Source organism: Cyclopterus lumpus, chromosome 5 (assembly GCF_009769545.1).
Source record: "Cyclopterus lumpus isolate fCycLum1 chromosome 5, fCycLum1.pri, whole genome shotgun sequence".
NCBI lineage: Eukaryota > Metazoa > Chordata > Actinopteri > Perciformes > Cyclopteridae > Cyclopterus > Cyclopterus lumpus.
The window spans coordinates 22,465,606-22,485,983 of record NC_046970.1 but is presented as its reverse complement, the minus strand read 5'-3'; the positions used below and the strand labels follow the sequence as shown (position 1 = coordinate 22,485,983).

General features: G+C 45.6%; 1 protein-coding gene across 3 annotated transcripts in view; it reads left to right on the top strand.

Annotated features, from left to right (window-relative positions):
- The window catches only part of eif4g3a (eukaryotic translation initiation factor 4 gamma, 3a), a 40,819-nt gene that overhangs the window by 6,640 nt on the left and 13,801 nt on the right, over positions 1 to 20,378 (top strand). The window contains exons 2-15 of one of the 3 annotated variants that reach the window (XM_034532826.1): positions 1,281 to 1,353; positions 1,793 to 1,897; positions 4,012 to 4,182; positions 5,517 to 5,609; positions 6,510 to 6,542; positions 12,021 to 12,200; positions 12,908 to 13,019; positions 13,160 to 13,320; positions 14,548 to 14,673; positions 15,625 to 15,829; positions 16,336 to 17,133; positions 17,844 to 17,932; positions 19,278 to 19,578; positions 19,732 to 19,856. In XM_034532826.1, the coding sequence (XP_034388717.1) occupies positions 1,281 to 1,353; positions 1,793 to 1,897; positions 4,012 to 4,182; positions 5,517 to 5,609; positions 6,510 to 6,542; positions 12,021 to 12,200; positions 12,908 to 13,019; positions 13,160 to 13,320; positions 14,548 to 14,673; positions 15,625 to 15,829; positions 16,336 to 17,133; positions 17,844 to 17,932; positions 19,278 to 19,578; positions 19,732 to 19,856 (2,572 nt within the window). Of the gene's footprint in view, positions 1 to 1,280; positions 1,354 to 1,792; positions 1,898 to 4,011; positions 4,183 to 5,516; positions 5,610 to 6,509; positions 6,543 to 12,020; positions 12,201 to 12,907; positions 13,020 to 13,159; positions 13,321 to 14,538; positions 14,674 to 15,624; positions 15,830 to 16,335; positions 17,134 to 17,843; positions 17,933 to 19,277; positions 19,579 to 19,731; positions 19,857 to 20,378 lie in introns of all 3 variants that reach the window. The other 2 variants (XM_034532825.1, XM_034532827.1) reach the window with 2 other exon arrangements.

The following is a 20,378-nucleotide window of genomic DNA, read 5'->3' as shown; positions in this document are numbered from 1 at the left end:
GGCTGGTTGGATAGCTCACTCCTCCCCACACCTTTTCCAATGTTGCATTAGTGGAGGAGCTGCGTCTTGACCATTCCTGTAACCGTTCTAAAACCTACGTTCTGACATTCCCACCCACTCACCGGCCTGCTTGGCCAGCTGTGCGGTGCCAGGTTTAAAATTCTCCCTCGGCTCTCTTTTTCTATTTGGGGCAATCGGTGGAAAACCGTATGCAACACCATGAACGTTTTCCTGGAGTGACTCTCTGAACACCTGCGCTGATATCCCCCCACCCCCCCTTTCGCTCTCACAGCTGGCTTTTTCATCCCACCTTTGACTGCAGCTGTTCTGAACAACACTTTTTTTGATATACGTCATGGTCGGACAACCCATTGACATCCTACTTCTTCTCTAACATAAGCCCTCCCTCGGAGGTGGGGAATAAGGGAGGCCGGATTTGTGTGAAAGGAAGAAAGCCAGACATTCGGTTTCCCTTAAACCATGTGACCGTTTGTGTCCGTCACAGACAACTGACTGAGCAGGTTACTAACCACAGGGCTTCCCCTCCATGTGGCTCGTACACATTCCCTCGTCTGTCTCCTCCAACGTCGAAGTGATGTCTCGTGAGTCTCGTTAATTCATGTTTTCAGAAGCCTCTTTTCTGGTCTGGTTTCTGTTCAAATGGAGCCAAACGCATTAATAATGCCTGCAGTGTTATAGGTTTTTCCAAGTGTTGTGACATTGTATTTCTACCTTCTTTAGCATAAGTAATAATAATAGATTATGAATGAAGTACGGAGATGTGGCTATTCCTTTTGCGCTTGTCTTAATCTGCTGCTCTGGCTGTCCCCTTGCACCCGAAGTGGTCCAGAAATCCATTTCAGATTTTCCCTTTAACTCTTGCAAAATGTTAAAGGTACACAGTGTACTCTCAGAGATGGGGCATTTTGGGGCGGGGTGGTTGGGGGGGGGGATCCTTGAAATCAAACTACAGAGCTATTACGGGTTTCAGGAAAGCTCTTTGGATCTGAATAGATACATAGAAGTGTGGAAGGGAGTAAAGTGTTTGCTGAACGGGGAACTTCGACACGTCATAGATCAAGTCTCTACATGTGGTTTAAGTCAGCAATAGAATTTAAATGCTTGACATTCAATTAAGAATGTCTTTTCTCTGTAATTTGCGTTGCATAAAACATGACGGGAATGTTACCTGATGAGCAGCTATAACCCCGGCGTGAAAATGTTTTTTTTTTTGGTCCCCAGCTGTCTTTTGAGTTTTCCCTAACGCACCCTCTCTCCAGAATCCCACGGATTCAGCCAACACTGGACGACCGGATCTTCCCCACACAGCCTGGAGTCGCTGCAGTCTACAGCGTGAGTCACTGCACACCTGTACGCTGCAGTGCATGTGCAGAAAATACACACTCCAGATGCAGAATGCACACACACCGTATATATCTAAAAAGAACAAACACTGTATGTAATTTGCAAAACACTTTATTCACGACTGTAAAAAGAAAACGTACACCGGGTTGCCAGATTATTAGGTACACCTGACCTGGCTTAAGCTACTGTAGTCTTAATGCAACACCTTCATAACAGTTGCAATGTTTAGTCTTTGCTTGAACTGTTTAATAGCGGCGTTGATTCAACTTCATGGGTCCACCCTCATTTACATACACATGGACACAATATTAGAAACTCCTCTCACAGACCATTACCACCATTATCATCATGCTCTGATGCCACCGCCCAAAATATCAACATATGAGGTGATTCTTTTTGCTGTTTTTTTTTTTTAATCTCCCCACAGAGTGCCACAGACATTGCTGTTTTTTTGAGGCAGAGCGCCCAACTGAAGTTCAGTGCAGGAGAAACGCACCAGTTTCCTCCTAAGAACATTGTAACCTTTATGAAGGTAGGAGTCATTGCATTCGTTTTTCAAGTGCAAACCCCTTCAAGTGCTGATGAACTGCTGTATGCAATGTAAACAAATACACTGTGATCGTGTGTGTGTGTGTGTGTTTGTTTTTATTATTACGTAAAGAAGGCGGCGTCCTTTTTATGACGTAGCGTTGTGTTCTGACTGCTGTTGAACTTTTTCACCTCAGGGGATTTTTGCCATTCAGTGTTAATTAAAATGTCCTGTTTGTCAGATACTTGTCGTGGTGATGTGCACACAATTTAGTGTCAAGGAAGTTCAGAAAGACTATTTGATTTGGTCGCGGGAATGGAAAAACAAATCCCAAATTGAGTTTTCTCTGCTGTCCTCGGCTGAACTCTGAGCCATGTATTGTGTAGTCAAGAGACCAGCCACGCCTACTGTGTCTCTTCAAAGACAAACACAAACCGTAATGACACCCTCCCTTCCTTTTGAAGGCACGACAGTCCCCATCTGTAAGCGCGCATCATCCCGTACAACCGTCCATGCCGAGCTCTGCTGCTCGCTGCACCGTCCTCGTCTTCTCCTCCTCCGATAAGCCAAATGTGCAATTATCTGGAAGGCAGTGATTTGTTAGAGGGGCATTGTAAGATGCTGATTAGTGGCTATGCCCACTATTAAATGTTCAGTGCAGGAATTAGAAGATGGGACTATTGATTTCCCTCTTCAATTCACATTGTATTGATTTTCACGCAAAATGAACTGAGCTGACACGATGGATACAATCGCTGAGGCTTTCTCAGCGTTTTAAGTGGTCGTATGTTGCTTCTCTCTAACATGGTATACCGTAGAATATATTCACTTAGATTATTTGACACCTCAATGATGTTATTCAGGTTTTCTTTATATATATATATATATATATATATATATATATATATATATATATGTACATGCATACATACATATTTGAAGACAGGCTGTTCAGCTGCAAGCTTATTTATCCACTGCAACATGAGATTTTCTAGCTCTGGAAGTTCGTTTTAACGCATTAGGCTGCAACAATGATGACACTGGTGGAAATGAACCGTGGCATGAAACGGTTGTTCTCTGCAGTGGATGCAGGGCTTGTACACACTATTTCTTTTTCCCCCCCCTGCCCCTCATGTACAGCTTCTATACAGCCGCTTAGTCTCCCCTCCCCCATTCCATCACTCTGTATGTCCTCAGAATCAGTCACTCGCCTGGAGCAGAGCAGGCTCCTCCCTTGGCAACAGCGGCTAGATTATTTGCTTTATCCCAGGTCATCTAAGGGAAGTGGGCCATACATAGAAGATGGAAAGAAACAATAGGGGGATTGGTACTATATAGAAGCTGTGCAGAAAATCGCCTGTAGCTGTGGATTTGAATATAATGTAATGATGAGGCTGTAAAAGCTTTCACGGCAAGGGTGTGTAGGGATGAGGGAAGGGGGAAAAAAAGAAGGTGGGTCGCCCAGCTCTCTAGTCCGTCTCAGTCTCAGTGCCTCCTGCTCATTTCTGCAGTATCTCATTCCCTGGTGTGTCTGGCTTGCTGCTGCTGCTGCAACAAGCAGCACCTGCAGTTGTGCCAGCCCACAGCTGCCGCAGCAGCAGCAGCAGCCGAGGCCCATTTCCAATCTCCTCTCCCCCTGATACTGCTCACTCGCCTCGTGCCTAACCCGAGGCCCTTTTTTTTTTCCGCTGGCCCATATTGACGAGGATTGTTCGGCGTGACTCGCTTGTATCCGTTGTATCAGATGCGGTCCATTCATCACAGATGAGTGGGGTTGTAACGTGATTACTCGACCCAGTTTTGCCATACTGGGCCGAGACGTCCCTGCCCAGTCGAGTTGGGCACGGCAGGCTGCAGCAGAGGCCAGAGCCGGTCTTGTTAGCCAACCCCTGCAGGCGTCAACACCCATCCACAGCACAGGTCTTCACCTCTGCACACATGCACCGAGGCTAATCCTTGAGCTTGTAGCTTAATTTACATTCCTCGGCAGGAGGGAGGACTAATGACCTGTGGAATTCTGCCTCTTCTGTTCCTCCTCTACACTATCCTGTGTGTGTGTGTGTGTCAGTCTGACATAATGTCTTGCTTTGTGTCTTAACCTTCCTGTTTTTATGCAGGTACCCAGGCATGCTGGCCCTCAGTACACTGCTCATGACATCACAAAGGGACACCCCAGCTTGGTGGGCACGCCACCCGCGGTCACGCCCACTCCCCAGCGCTCTCTCAGGTATCACTACCCACAGCTTCCCCCATATCGCTACCCTAAGGGCTGGGAGGCAGGCATCGGGGTGAGTTCATCCGCCGTCAGCCTCTCTGCATCTCCATGTTTGATCCGTCCATTTGTCTGCGAGTTAATTTTTTATTTATTTTTTTACCAGCATTTGTGAACATTCTGTTTTCAAAATGCCAAAAGAATAATTTTGCTAAGCACAAGATAAACCTTTCGACTGAAGTCGTCATATTTATTTGACATCTATTCATTTCCTGTTCTTTCTTTTAAACCAATCCATGTGTGCATGATAGCATTGTTTGTGAGCACTGGTGCCCGCCCTGTAGACGAGCGAGCGTCTCCTAAACGCAGAACCTTCTCGCCGTGACCGCCCGTAATGTTTTGATGTACAAGCCAACTTTCTCTGTGGTTTGTCAGCCACTTCGTACAGCTGCAAAAGGTTGCGTCACTGTGGGAGGAATGCGACATTATGTCCGGCGCGTTGGTAAACCGGCACCACAGGAACCGCAATCATGATGATTTAATGAGGCAGCAATTATTATTATTATTATTATTATTCTGTGAGCCTGCAGTTTAAAGGCAAAGTGGGAAATGATTCATCGGGATTGGGAATGCAATTAAAGGGGATGTAGCTTGTATTTTGGTCACCTTATTAAAATGAATTGGGATTATAGATGGTTGAGGGGGGGTTCAGGGACTCCCTTCTCCGTCCATAACCACAGTGAGATCATGTGAAAAGGGCAATGGACAAAACACAACAGAAATAAGCCGGGGGCCCGATGGAAGAGCGATTCCACACAAAAAAAAACTTTATTAAATACATTTAAAAAAAAAAAAAAGGTTAACCATGAATTTGCCTCGCTGCTCTCCGCTTACCGGCACGTCGCCTGCGTGACTCTCCTTCTCTGAAAGTATGTGAGCATGCTGGCGAGGAATCTAGTTCCACTTTACAGCGATAGCCCACTGGCCCACTGCTTCACCCTATAGCCGCTCTGGTCTCTCACCAGCCTTCTATAGATAGGCGCAGTCCGTCAGCGCAAACTTCAATTATCACCAGCGTACCAGCAGCAGCAGCTTTGGGAGAGGAGCGAGCAGATCTGCTTAAACCCACCTCTGCCCAGCTACACCGCACACTAGACGAGGAATAAAGCCATAGAGGATTTGCAGTCCTTGAGGGTACCAATTATCTTTGGTCAGCACACAAGTCCCAATCGAACAGATTTTCTCCGGGCAAACATCCAAAGTGCGTTGGGTGTTGCTGGTGTATCGTTAAGGTTACAGCTGGTCTGGGAAATGTCTTAATGAAGTGCCTAGTGACTGATCTCTGCACAGTTCCTGTCCTGTATATAATGAACCCTTTCCTTCTCTGTCCGTCTTTCCTTCTTTTGACAGTCTCCATACAACCCGGGACAAAATGCTGTTTCCGCCCCGCTACTGTATTCTCCCCAGACACAGCCAATGAATGCACAGCCACAAAGTCGCCCGGTGAGTGTCCACTGCCGGTCGTAGGTTTTTACGGGCCCCAAACAGTTTGTGGGTTTTACTGCGACTGTCGGTGATGGGAGGGTCCTGGTGTTGAGAAGTCACAAAGAGCTCCCGAAAATGTTGGACCGATCTCAATCTGCTTAAGGCAGTGAAGCAGTTAAGCATTTAAAAACATTTTTTTTTAATGAGGCCTCAATCATGGTCTCTTTTTAAAGCGCCCTCATCGGCTTGTTACGGTGCGGGTGGCTTATGCGACACGAGTCTTCCAAGTTAACCGTTTATTTTTTATAGTGTTGGTTTAGTGTAGCTTAAAGAAAGCTGCATAAAGATCGGCAACAGCTCTTTGTGAAAATCTCCCCCCACAACGGGCCGTGTAAGGAATGTCCAAATATTACATTTACTTTGCCAGCATTCTCTGCACACACACACACGCACACACACACACACACACATACACACACACACACACACACACACGCACAGTAAGCATTATGTATTAATCTTGCCTGGCTCCTGCCCAGCCCCCATCAGCAGAGCAAGGCTGTCAGGCCTCAGTCAGTGTTTTCTGTGTGGTTACAGTTACAGGTTTGCCACAAAAGAATTCGGGGAAATTAATGTGATCCCCACTACGGTACGCGTTACCAGCATTACAAATAAATATAAATGTTTGACAATTTAGAAGTAAGTGGTCGATTTTAAAGCACACGCGCACCTGGCAGCTGCACCGTGTGTCCTCAAAAGCTTTGTTACGCTGTAGGTTTTGTACTATATTTTCAAACATCTGCCCTCATCCCTCATCTTATCTCTGTGTCTCTCTTATGCTCCCCCCCACCCCCCACCCCCTGCTTTGCCATCACTGCTTCAATCTCCTTGCTGGACCTCTCCTCCCTCCCCCGCCAGTTTGCTACGGGCCCTCGACCAACCCACCATCAGGTAATTTACCCCCGCTGAACGCCCCTCCTGCTCCCTCTCTTGCGTCATCATCATCAAAGCAGTTTATTTTTTGCTGGTACCTGCTGGCCCAAAGGCTGTTTTGTGGGACGTCTGCTGTTCCTTTTAAAAAAAAAAAATAAAAAAAAGTCTCTGATTTTGAAAAGCCTTCAAGTGTCTTGGATGGAGTTAAAGAGTTTTTCATTCTCATGGGGTTATTCTGAGTAATCGAGATATCCAGCCAGGTGCACGGAGCGGTTTCCTGACGGGTCTGCTCTTGCACTATTCATGTTTATTTTTACCGGTTAGATTGATCCGAGTTCATTCCTAGACTTGAATTGGTATCTAATAGTCCTTCATTGGGTTAAGATTTAATAAAGCTTGTGGATTCTCTTAGTTTTCTGCTCGGGATATTAATGATTGTGTGATTCTCCTTCCAGTTCATTTATTATTCCGAGCATTAACTTATCTTGATGTTCATTATGTTTCACCCAAGAGGAAACGCAGAGGCAAAGCCGTTCATAATATGTTTGAACTTTGCCCCAGTGTGTCCTGAGTTTTGCTTCTGGAAGAAGCATGAAAATGGAAAAGTGACGGGAAATTTAAGAGAGCTACATTAGAGGAAGAAACGAGGTCACTTAGCAGGATAAACAGCCAGTCTGAATGTGCTCACTTCCGACTGCATGTAGCGCACACACACACACACACACACACACACACACACACACACACACACACACACACACTGTGCTGGACACACTGCAGGGCACTTCATGCAGCATTAACATGGCATGCGTTTCCATTAATGCGATGTGGTCTCTTCAAACAGGATATCAGGGGGGGGGGGTGAATGTCAGATGTTGCCCTCCTGAGGGGCTTTCACCACATCACTTGTCCTTTTCAAGTGTTTTGATCGTGGAAAGTTCACATTCCTATGTTTCTAGGGCATTATTAAAAAGCGTAATAGAGACGTTATTGCAATCAAGAGGAGTGTTCAAGGCTATTTGGCTCTATTGCCGATTTCTACATTCCAGAAAACAGGAATAGAGACATTGTTATTTCAGTGCTTGTGGTTTCCTCGTGAGGCCATGGTCTCATTTGTTTCCAGTAATTAAACCACGGTCCTGTAATTAAGTTGGCTGTTTTTATTGTGTTTGGGTGAGAATTGTGCGGGTCTAGATTTCATCACAAACGAGGCTTTTATACATAGTCTTAAAGAAACACTTCACCCCCTGGAAATGACCACAATCGGGAGTCGATCGGGGGGTCTTGTGAATGTTTTGATCCAGATCGGCTGGAGTTTAGTATTTCACGTGCCAGGCCGAGTGGTCGAAGTAGACCGTCGTCAAACAAAGAGTCACGGACAGCAGTGTGGACCGGCCCTCTGTGTGTGTGAGACAGTTGTGTAAATTACACTGTGGGTGCTCTGCTGGCACTTTGTGGGCCAATGTCATTAAATTAAGAAGGGCATGTGAATGAGCCCCCCCCCCCGTGGAGCCGTTTGTGTGTTACCTTGTGGACGCTGAGAGCCTTAGACGTGTCTGAGTGCTGACATTCAACCCGTGTGACTTCCTTTTTCTTTTTCTGTTTGTTGCAATGATTCCCGCAGCGGCCCCCGCTCTTTGTGATTGATTGTGTTATTCACACCCCAGGTGTACCCCCTCTAAACTGTTGTCCGACATCCTCACCTTCTGGATTTGCTTCCGTGTGGACAAAAATGTGTTAGCGGACTATTAATAGTGTGGTGTCGGATGTGCTTGTTTGTGTTTGTGTGTGTGTGTGTGTGTGTGGTGGGGTGGGGGGGGTACACACACACACACACACACACACATACATACATATACAAGTGCATTCTCTGGCTGTCACAAACTGGCGCTGGGATCTCTTGTGCCACCACGGAAGTGGAGTCGGAAAGCAGATGAAGCCGAACAGTGGTCTTTTATATCCATGGTGAAAACAGCCATTGTCCCCCCCCCCACTCCCCCCCTGAAACACACTCGATGCACAGTAAAGGGTACTACGGAGATCAGAAAATGTATTCATTTGGCCAAAACGTAAATCCATCTTAACGCAAGCATCATCCTTATCTTAATCTTTTTTTTCTTTTTCTTTTTTCTCTCCTCAACCCCCTTTTTGGGGATCTTTCAAACGCAGCGTTTGTGTTTGTGTGTGAACCAGAAGGTCAAAGCGAGGGGAAATTACACTAAAACCAACAGAGTGTAAATAACTCTTGTTTCCTCTTGGTTGGCCTCGAGCAAGCGGCAACCTCTGCTGCTGAGAAATGAAACCCAACGCAGAATTGCCAACAACTGCAGTTCCTGAAATGGCCACTTGAGTCTGGCTCCATAGACTCTATGGAGTCAATCTGCATAGACGCCCCGGGTTAAAACGCCCAATTTTAGATCGGGAATAAACATGTTTACAGCCTGGTACAAAATAAGGTGGGTAAGATTACCCTTTTTATGACAACTACACAGGGATTTAATTTGTATATAACTCAAGCCATTTAAATAATAAGGCTTAAATGTATACATAATTAAGGGAGTGGCTGCTTTTGAGTGATAGGTGGAAATGTCACATAGTTGAGCTAGCCGGACTACCGGGGCAGTGAGGTGACTTCTGTCCGCTCCATCAGATGGATGCATGCATGGCCCCCGGTCCATCGGTGACGTCGTGGCGATGCACAAGTCGAATGCGGCGTATACGCTTGTTTTCCCCACTCCACCACCCTCTCAAAAGATAAACCAACTCCCTCATTCCATTGTACCAGTTTTTTTTAAAACATTTTTTCGCCAATCAAAGTGGCTCGGGATGAGTTGCGGTTTCGGGTGGAGGGAGATAATTGGGTGGTTTTCATGCCTTGATGTGTGTGTGTGTGTGTGTGTGGGTGAATGATTGCCTGCTTGTTTTTGTTTTTGTTGTATTGAGTCTCACCAGTACAGTCTCCCATTTGGCTTTTTCTCTCTTTCCCTGCTTTCAATACTCAAGGGAGGATTCAGGCCCATCCAGGTAACATTAACCTCTGTTTCAAAAGTCTCTCCGCAGACCTGCATGGCATGACGAGGATCAGTCCCTCCTAACTCTTACCCCTTGCCCCCCCCCCCCCCCCCCCCCCCCCCCCCCCCCCCGCACCGAATGCTTAGTAGAGGCCTTTTTATCATCATTTATTTCCCTCCGTCTTTCATCCCGTAGAGGACCATTACTTCACTTTTCACTGTAGTTTCTTTGCGCCATTCATTATTCATCTTTTAATTAGCTTGCACAATTTATTGAACAGCATGCGGAACGAAAGAGTCTCCTTTTTAATTGTTCCCTGAGATGCATGTATTTTCCTTTTTTATTATATCCATGCGATAAGTCCCGTTACCTGTTGGAAATGTTGTTCTTATTGTTGTTTTCTAGATGCCCGTTGGACTTATTGGTTCAGCGAAGCTTTTAAATTACAAAGCACTTTTTGTGTTGACGGTGTAAAAAAAAAAAAAAAAAAGAAAGGTTTTGCCGGTCAACTTTTATTATCTTTTTTTTTTTTTTGTTGCTCTGCCAGCGATTTTACTCAGACGGTCTTTGGGGGTAAGCTGGTAATGAACAGTTTCCTGGTCGTCTCCCAGATTTCCACAGGGCTATTTACAATAAAGCCATTGCACCTGATTTATTATGTCAAAGGTGATTTCCCTCCCGTGTATTTTTAGACCGTCTCGCAGCATTGTTTATTCGGCTCTCCTTCGCTGGAACACAATCTAACCGTGGTTGGGTATTCCCAGCTCGAGCCCCGGTTGTTTGGACGTCAGTCACCAGCTGTTGGTAGTGGTCCCTCTTCGGACCCGTCCGATATTAAACATTTTAACTCATTGTGACGTGCCCGTGTAGAAACCGCTGTAGCAGCAGTCTTTACAAGCATATTTTTAAAACAAGTTTTCTGTGCTGTGTGACTCATGAGAGAAAAAAAGGCAAAGTTGGCCAAAGCCGCTCAGGCACAAAAAGAGGTATTTGAAGCCATTCAGCTTTCCAAGAGTTTAAAAAAAAAAACTCTCATTTATTAATTTTTTTCTCATTTTCTACAGCTGTGGATTCTGGTGCAGCTCGTTTACAGTTTAGAAAAGACTTTGCGAGAATAAAAACAAAACAAAAGTTAAAAAGTAAAACAATGTACACCAGCTATTCCCCTTTTTAAAAAAAAAAAGTTTTCCGCATTCAGGCCGGTTACTGCCAATAAGGTCTGGTGAAGTCCTTCTGTTGCTTATCCAACCATAGGAGGAAGAAAAAAAAGACCCCTAGGGAAAAACTCTACCTTAAGCCGTGTGTGTGTGTGTGTGTGTGTGTGTGTGTGTGTGTGTGTGTGTGTGTGTGTGTGTGTGTGTGTGTGTGTGTGTGTGTGTGTGTGTGTGTGTGTGTGTGTGTGTGTGTGTGTGTGTGTGTGTGTGTGTGTGTGTGTGTGTGTGTGTGTGTGTGTGTGTGTGTGTGTGTGTGTGTGTGTGTGTGTGTGTGTGTGTGTGTGTGTGTGTGTGTGTGTGTGTGTGTGTGTGTGAAATCTCTGTGTAAAACCCAGTATTTGGGTTTATCTCCTTCCACGTCTGTCTGCAGCAAACGGCATCAGGTTTCATTCAGTGAAAGGAAACGTCTAAACCACACCGGCGTCAATGAAAACTGGCATGAATAGTAATCAAATCCTGATTTTAAGGGAAATACATACTTGAATGAGAGATTTATCACAAAACAAATACACAAAGTTTAGAGAAATCTGCTTTTGATAAGTGGATATATTTGGTTGTTCAGTCTTTGTGGTACTGAACTAAGTTGCCAGAAAAACAAACAGCCGGACTCCATTCAATTAGTGAAACATCTGACACCATCATCAGTAATAATATTGATAATATCAAATCATAATTACCTTCGTAATTAACACGAGGAGTATTGTGAATGTTTAAAAGAATTAAGACATTTCACTCCGCAGTCCTGTGACAGTAATTTGCCGTGGCTCTTCCTTTTTTTTTTTACTAAATTCTATCTCCATATGAATTAATCATGCTTCTGTTTAATTGATAAGATGATTGTCGGAGGAAATCTTCAAGACTACTCCCTTCCTTTGCGGATGCAATTCCTCTGATTTCATATAATATTGCTTGCCAGGTACATATAAGATAAAGTAATAATATAGCAATTTGTGTGCGGGTTGATTATAGAGGCATTAAATGGTAATATAAAAGTATGCCTGCAAAAATCATTTTCATCCCTCAGTCTGAATGAGAGCCTCTTTTCTTTTTTTAAAGCCGCTGATAAAAATCAAACCTCTCCCACTGTGAGAAATGTGCAGGCCAAATGGTGAAGACGTCTGAAAAGCTGTTCTTCCTGTTTGTATCTTTTTAGATGTAAAGCGTGGCAGCATGTTGGAAATGAGACCGCTGCCTCTGGGATGGCGCTTAATGTATTTATTTTATTTATATATTTTTTTGTCTGCGTTTCTCTCGCATGTTGCCCCTCCAGTTTTTCCAGAGGACTCAGATGCAGACCGCGAGGCCCACCATCCCTACGAACACGCCCTCCATACGGCCCGGCTCACAGAATCCCACGGCGGCTGTCTACCCCACCAACCAACCAATCATGATGGCCATGGCGCCCATGCCGTTCCCTTCCCCACAGGCTGCACAGTACTACATCCCACAGGTGAGCTGGGCCTTTAGCAATGACGACACTCACTCGCGTGTCTGCGTGATCTCCGTTTCCAGATTTTGTGCTAAGCTAACTAGCTGCTGGCTGTAGCCTTACATTACCAGACGGGTGTGAGAGTAGGATCGAGCTTCTCGTCTCTTCTCAACTCTTGGCAAGAAAAAGAAAAAAGGGGTATTTCCCAAAATGTAGAACTATTTCTTTGATATGGGATATTAAAGAAATAGTTTTTGGAAATACCCCTCTTTTTGTTGTTTCAGGCTCTAGTTTGCATGGCTCCACACCTGTCCATGTCTCGATTTCAGCTAAAGTTATGTCTGCACATTAGATATATATAAGAGCGTTCTCTCTGTACACTTCATCATAACACACACTGATTCTAAACATTAGCATTTCCTTTCGTCTCAGGCAGGAATTATGCAAAGATATTTTTTTACCTGCCATTTATGTTGTTGTTGTGCTGTTGACTCCAGAGTATTATACTCTGGTTGCAGCTGGTTCTGATTAGATTTAAATACAGTTCACAACACCGCTCACGGCAGAATCTGACAGAGGGCTTATCCAAAATTAAATTCCCTTTTTTAAAATTAAATCTGAACGTTCAAATAAAATTATCGCCACTGAAAAAGTTTTTTTTTTAAAAAGGAAGTTTTGTACAGTTTATGGTGATGTGTTGAGCATCTCTCTGTCCTCTTTACTTGCAGTATCGCCACAGTACGCCCTACGTGGGACCTCCTCAGCAGTATTCTGTACAGCCTCCAGGGACCGGCACCTTCTATCCTGGTCCAGGTCCAGGGGAGTACCCTGCCCCATATCGTGAGTCATTAATACAACAAGGACGCTCATCAAGTCCAATTTCACCACGATTACACACAACCAAATCCGCCTTCTGTGTGACGATGTTGAACAAATTCCTGTTTTCCCACTTTTTTTTTTGTCCTCGCGAATTCCTCCAGATCCCCTCAGGTACCACCCGCCTGTCTCACCCTCGGTCCCCGCTCCCGTCCCCACAGCTGGTCCACCCTACTACCCAGCACAGACTGTGTATCCCCCCTCACCCCCCATCATAGTGCCTACACCACAGCAACCTCCACCAGCCAAGCGTGAGAAGAAAACAGTGAGTTTCTTAGTAGTTCCTGCGTTTGGCATAGAAAATGATTTGACACTGAACCCTTCAGCCATCTTGCTTTTTGTCAAGTTTAAAAATATCTTGCTCTCATGGAAGCTTGCTAAATAATTTAAATATATATATTTTTTATTTTTTAGTTTGGGATGTTTTTAAAGGGGGGGTTGTGTGAGATGCAATGGATGGTGGTCGGGATGCCCTCAGTTTGGAGAAGCAGGCAGGAGTATTGTTCACGGCAGCACAGTAATGTACTGCTGTGAATGGGGGCATCAACTCAAAAGAAAGGCCCACCTAAAATAATCTATATCAGTATGCTACATTTAGAATATTTACCCTTTTCCAGGTGACAGCCGAGCCACCTCATTGGCCAAAGCAGTATTTTTTTCACTTCTCAGATCACGGAAGTCGTTGGTCTTCCTTTGCTGCGATCGATTTAAGTTAAATTGTTTGGTATTTAATTTCTAAAGGGTTCATTCGCATTCAGAAACGGCACAAAATAACACAACTTCCACCACTTACCAATCAATGTCGCAGTAGACCAGCAACGGCTGTGTTCTGCCAGGTAAAATGACTGTTTTTGTCAAAGGTGTCCTGTGGCCTTGAAGAGAGAGCTTAGATAACGGCTGCCGCTCCGCGTTGGAAAGGGCTGTCTTTTTATTAGGTAGCTGAGACGTGTTTCGCTTCTGCCCCACGGCATGTGCATTACTATACCGAGTGTCTGTTTCTCCAAACTAGGGTCGGTCCGACTGCCATCTTCTGTGGCAGAAACACCGTCTATGGATATGTACCTCATACAACTCCAAACTGTCCCTTTTTTTAAAGGTCCATTTAGCAGTTGTTCTGGAGCTTTCTATCACTTGAACATAAATGTAGATGTTCAAATGTCCTCTTTTTTTTTTATGTATGACTTCTCATCCATATTGGCTCAAAAGTTTAGCTTCGCAGTTTTTATCTCGGAAACAGAAGGGTGACAAAAACAAAAAACGATCTCCCCTTGATGTTCATAGAGTAGCTGCTCTGAAGATTTCAATCTTTATCACCGGCCGTTTGCTCAGTTACTCCGGTCGCTCTTTGTGTCCAAACTAACAGAATACATGTTCTCTTGTTTTCAAATATTTGAGAAAATCATTTTTGAAAAGATGCGTGAGGCACGGTCGCGCCAAGACTCGGGCGCTTTAGTGAGGTCTGTGGTTTCTTTTTGTGCCATTGTCCTCCCAGATCCGTATCCGTGACCCCAATCAGGGCGGCAGGGACATCACAGAGGAGATCATGGCAGGAGGTTCAGGGAGCAGGAATTCAACGCCTCCTGTCGGCCGCCCTTCCTCCACCCCGACACCCCCACAGGTATGACCCCCCCTGACACCCGCGGTGGAACAGCATTGGGAGCCGCCGGTCAGACCGTGGGCTCGGCGCCCCCGATCCTTTTCCTGCTCTCCGCCGTGTGTGTGTGTGTGTGTGTGAGAGAGACAGGCGGGACACGGCTTCTGTGTCTTTGGAAATTCATAAGGAATTCATGATGGCTTTCTGTCCAGAACATGCCTCAGCACACTAGTAAATTGTTTTAAAAAATGTGGCAGTCATACATTCCTGGGACTATTTAGGTCAAAGAAGCCTCGAGTATAATAATAAAAAACGAGTTATCGCATTAATATCACATGCGACTTTTATATTTAGACACGCAGGTGGGTATCATGACATTTATTATTCTCCTCATGACAATCTTATTAACAGAAGTTTTATTCTTACACCTGCTTCTTTTCCATTACTGTTAGATGAGGAACTCCCATGTGTATATTCTGCTGCTCCTCCTACACAATCCACTCAGATTTTGTTATCTATCCGGCCTGTTTCTTAATTAGAAACCGTTGTAAGAACGCCATTGGCACATTTTATGTGAAATGTGCCAAGCCCCCAAAAAACCCCATCTTTCCTGTATTCTGAAGAAAGACTCTGTGACTTCTTCCTGCCTGTTAACAGTCTTTCCTCTCTTTCTGTCTTTTTGTGCCCCCTTTTGATTCATTTCTCTCTGTCCTTCTCTCTGCATTGTTCTGAGCCGTTCTCCTCCTCCTGCCATTCCTCCCTACATCGATCTTCATTTTCTGTCTCGTCTGCCATCGCTGTCCCCCTGACCTAACCACACCCCATCGGACTCCTTATTTCTGCTTAATCCAACATTTGGGCTTGTTTGTTTATTGCTTTTGTGTGCGTGTTCTGTGCCCGTCTCTGGTTCTTCTGTGTTGCTAGTTTTTATGGCCGCACCCTCATTATCCTCACATTTTCTACCTCAAAACACAGCAGCGGCCGAGCAGCAGCCAGACTCCAGAGCAGCAGCAGCAGCAGGCCCATCCTCAGCAGCAGCAGGCCCATCCTCAGCAGCAGCAGGCCCATCCTCAGCAGCAGCAGGCCCATCCTGGAGGTTACGCGTTGGAGCCGCTGCAGCCCCAACAGCAGCCACAGCAGCCGTCGACCACTGGGGCTTCAGACACCAAACCAGGGCCAGGTCTGGACCAACATCTCCCCTCTTTCTTTAAAACACACCCACAAGTCTAATAGTCTAACCACAGCTGTTTTTAACGCATCGTTTTATGTTCAAATGTTGGCGGAGGCTTGACGTTGCCTAACAACGATTTCCAGGCGCATCTTCTGTATCGCTTTTCGTTTTGCCAGAACAGGCACCACATCGAACGCTTTCACTTTCACTTCCCTCACGAGGCGAGTCGGAGTGTCGCGTCAGCAGTAATTGGCTGAAACATTTTCACCAGCATGTCTCAAAGCAAACCTTTTGGAACCAGTTCTATTTTTGTGTGGAAGTTCATCAGTGAGCTGCAGGTTGCAGGTTTATTCTAATACCCTCGATTTAAATGCTGGGAAAGAGTTTCTGTTTTTAATGAGCCTGAAGCAAAAAAAATCATTTTTAATCACACTATTTAGTTACAGCTATATGACGCAAATATTACCCTTTGACGGGTTGGGATCGTGTGTTTATCTGGACTCCTCCTCTTCCAGATGATCCGCCAAAACTGGAGCCAGTTGTCCAGAAGTCTTCCTCACCTGGGCCTGTGCAGCCCGAAGCCCCTGTAGAGAGACTTGAGGCCAAAGCTCCGATCACGGAGCTCTCTTCTACTGTTGAACCAGAGCTTCATATCCCTGCTCCAGTGACCGCCCCCGCCGCTCTCCCTTTATCAGCGGCCAACACCAGTGAACGTCCCTCAGCCAAGGAGTCCACTGCCGCAGCCTCTTCCCCCTCCTCCGCAGTCGGGGAGCACAAGCCCTCTGTGGCGCCACCACCTCAGACTCCCAACACAGACGAGCCTCTCTCCGACGCTCCGACGCGTACTCCGGCTGCCTCTCCGGCACCGGCTCCCAAGGCTTTGAACGGTCTCGCCGACTCCGGGACCGAGCTGGACGCCCCGGCTCGTGAGCCTTCTCTTCCGTCTCCAGCTGCACTCCAGCCCCAGGCCTCCGCTCCTGCTTACAGAGAGGCAGCGCCCTCTGAAACCTCGCCCTCTGACACGAGGCCAGAGTTGCCCGTTGCTGCTGTTGTTGTTGCTGCTGCTGCTGCTGCTGCTGCGCTCGCCACTCTGACACCTGTGGCCGTGGTGCCAGTCACCGTGACCTCGAGCCCCGCCCCGGCTTCGCCAGTTACGCTCCCCCTCGGCCTTCCGCCTCTGGTGCAGGCCACGACAGAGGCCGAAGAGCCGAGCAAGTCCTTAGACACTAAAGACATCGAGGCACACGGAGGCAATACTGACAGCAGAACAGAGTCCCAGCACCAAGCACTCACCAGGAAGAGTCCCACTACAGGTGAGTTATCCGATACAATCCAACTACTTACTGTAAAACGTATTGCAGCCTAGATAATTTGTTCCCGTAGCCCAAGTGTTTTAAATGCAACAAAGGAGTGATTACTCTTTTGGCTTGTTTTTTTTTTTTCCAGTCTACTACTTTCTTGGTATTATGCCAACAGAGTAAAATGAAGTGTCTCTTATCATTCACGAGAGGATTTTTTTTTATGAACGGCCATGTAGCACACATTGCAGATAATGTCTCATCCAACACTCTGCTGTCACACTAAAACTAAACTTAATAAACTATCGGCATGGTCAGAGTTGTGGTTTAAAAACCTGGAAATAATTAATCTTATTTGCCAAGAAACTACATTCAGAACTAAAGAACGGTTCACACCGTTCTCCATTAATCCCTCTCGTTCTGTTCAATAATTGTTTGTTAGTTTGGTCAGAGATGGATGACGTTTATCTTATTAGTAATATCTAGACGCAAAGTAAAAGTAACTCTAAAGCATGTCATTTTCTGGCTTTCACGCTGTTGACAACTATACCCATCTGCTATCCATCTTAGGTTCAAACTATTTTTTTCCCATCTGGACTGTTTTTACCCAGATTTAAATGTGGACCAACAGATTTTCTTGTACAGACCAAACGATGTTTCTCTGGCACATCCATCGTGGTTGTGTTGTTTCATGGCATGTTTTATGCTTCTGTATTTCCCTGCAGTTAATCAGACTGCTTCTGCGATACCAAAGAGCTGGAGGAAACCAAATGAAGGGCTCTCTGTTGAAGAGGCACCTCAAAAGGAAGATGAGGTAAGAAAAAGGCCTTATTCATAAGTTCAGTTTAAATGATCTTCAAGTATGGATACTTTTAGGTTTGAATGTTGACAAATATCCTGTGAAACCTATTTTCCCAATACATTTGTGATATTTTGTCACCTTTTCAAGGGTTGTTACCTCAATTGGGACTTTTTAACATGGAATAAAATAAAATACTGAGGGGAAGAGGAAAGGCAAGTTGAAGTGGAAAATGTTCCCGTGTGTGTGTGTGTGTGTGTGTGTGTGTGTGTGTGTGGTGGGGGAAGAGGACATAAAATGACTTTGGAGTGTTGTTATCGTTCAAGAGCGACGAGTTATCCATCATCTTCATTGCTTACCCAGCCCCACTGTATATGAAATCAACTCCTTTTCCACCGCTCTCATTTCCTCTCTTTTATTGTTTTGGTTCTGGGCTTGTCTCTGTGGGAGGACCGAACCGGTGTCAAAAGACTTTTTTAAATGGCTTCTTTTGAGGTTTCACTGAACGAAGTACGATGAGCGATGCAGAAGAAAATAAACAATTATCCACCCACATTAAAATATCTCGAAGCATAAATAAAGTTCAGTTCAACTGAGTGTGCCTCGCAATTTAATGTTATATTGGATAATATTTGGCTGCACAGTAAAACTGGCTTGACACTGGACTATTAATATCACCTCACTGACCAAATTCAGTGCTATTTATTTTTTGCGAGACAAATAAAGTCTCGTTGAGATTGAAAATCACTTCCAGGCGTGTCACGACCAGGATAGCGCATGAAGCATGTAACACAGAATATGAATTCAACAATTGAAAAGAAGAATGGGGTTCGCGTACAGATACTATTTCAAATAAGTGACACGAGGTGAAAAGGAGGAAATCATACCAGCATAGGCGTAGCCCTACAGCAACCAGCCTATTGTGCTCCGGTGTTTCCTCCTCCTTCGTCTTTTGTTTGTTCGTGACCCATTTGTCTCTCATTCATCCCGGAGTCCCCTTCCCGTCACTCCGTTTCCCTCGTTATCCCCTCCTGCATTTAAACCCTTGCCTGCGGATTACCTCCTTACTGCTCTCTAACAATTAACGAGGGCGTTTATGCGGAGAAATGCCATGCTGCTTGTCTCTAAATATGACGAGACCACCTGTTTTAGATTGAATCAACAAACTGCTCAGTGAAATCTTAGTTTGTGTGAGAGGATATGGCCAACGGAAACGGTCCAGACGGCTGTAGCTCGCTCCCAATGCATCCTGGTTAATGTAGGCACAGCTGGCACAGCCGTGCAAGCAGGAGTAATTAGCTTCCTCTGTTAATAAAGTTAATACTGAGGGATTTATTGCTTAACTTGACTACATTTACAGGACGAGCCCCGGCCAGTCGAGCAGCCTGCTGGAGACCAGGACCTGCAGTCGGCTCCTGTGAGCAGCAGCCCGGTGCCCCTATCATCAGTCCTCGCCTCCACCCCTGATCCGGCTCCGGCTCCTGCCGGCAGCCCCGAGGTGGACGAAAAAAAGCCCGCCGCCGTCCCGGAGGAGAACGGCGAGGCCGAGATGGAGCCCATGAGGAACGGGGCGGGTCACACCTCCGAGACGGAGAGCAGCGACAGTGGAGTCACCCCTGGAGAGAAGGAGAACTCCACGGGGGCCCCGCAGGACATGGAAGGTTAGAAGAGCCCCGTTTGACAGTTCAATCAATTACTTTCTGTGTGTTGACATTCAAGTTTTTTGTCATAACTTGGCTTTTCTCAGTGTTGCTTTTGCTTCAATTATTTATATATATATTTGCACTTCTCTCAAACCCTGCTTGCCGATCCAGACCTGACCAATCACAGTGGGAAGCGCCAGTACAACAGGGACTTCCTGTTGGGCTTCCAGTTCATCCCCGCCTGCATACTGAAGCCTGAGGGTCTCCCGCCCATCAGTGACGTGGTGCTGGACAAGGTGAGTTGGCCAGCTGTTGCAGATAGCCCTGCAGGAGTCCTCAGACCCCAGTTGTCCTTAAACCTCCCCAGTGCCACGTGCGGGTTGGTTTTCAAAGTGATCTGTGCAGTCTATCGCCTTCTCTAAATGCAGCTTTAAACATGGAAAGTGAGCGTAAAGTTGCCTTTTGTCCATCAGTCACAATGACGGTGTGTATTGCACTTTCTAAATAGAACAAGGTTTGGTTTCGAATATAGCTGAAATGAGTCGGTTATGCAACAAACATTCTCCGGTTTCGACGTCTCAGATGTCAAATGTAAAAAAAAACGCTGCTCCTGTTTATGCCGTTGTAAATTCAGTGTCTGGGTTTTAGACTCTTAGTTGGACATAACGAGCAATTTCCAAATCTCACCTCGGGCTCTGTGAAATTAATTCCAGAATTTTCTGCGATTTAAAAAAAAAAAAAAAAAAAACTACGCTATTAAAAGATACACGATGTTAATCAATAATGAAAGCAGCCATTAGTTGAAGCCCTAGTTTTGA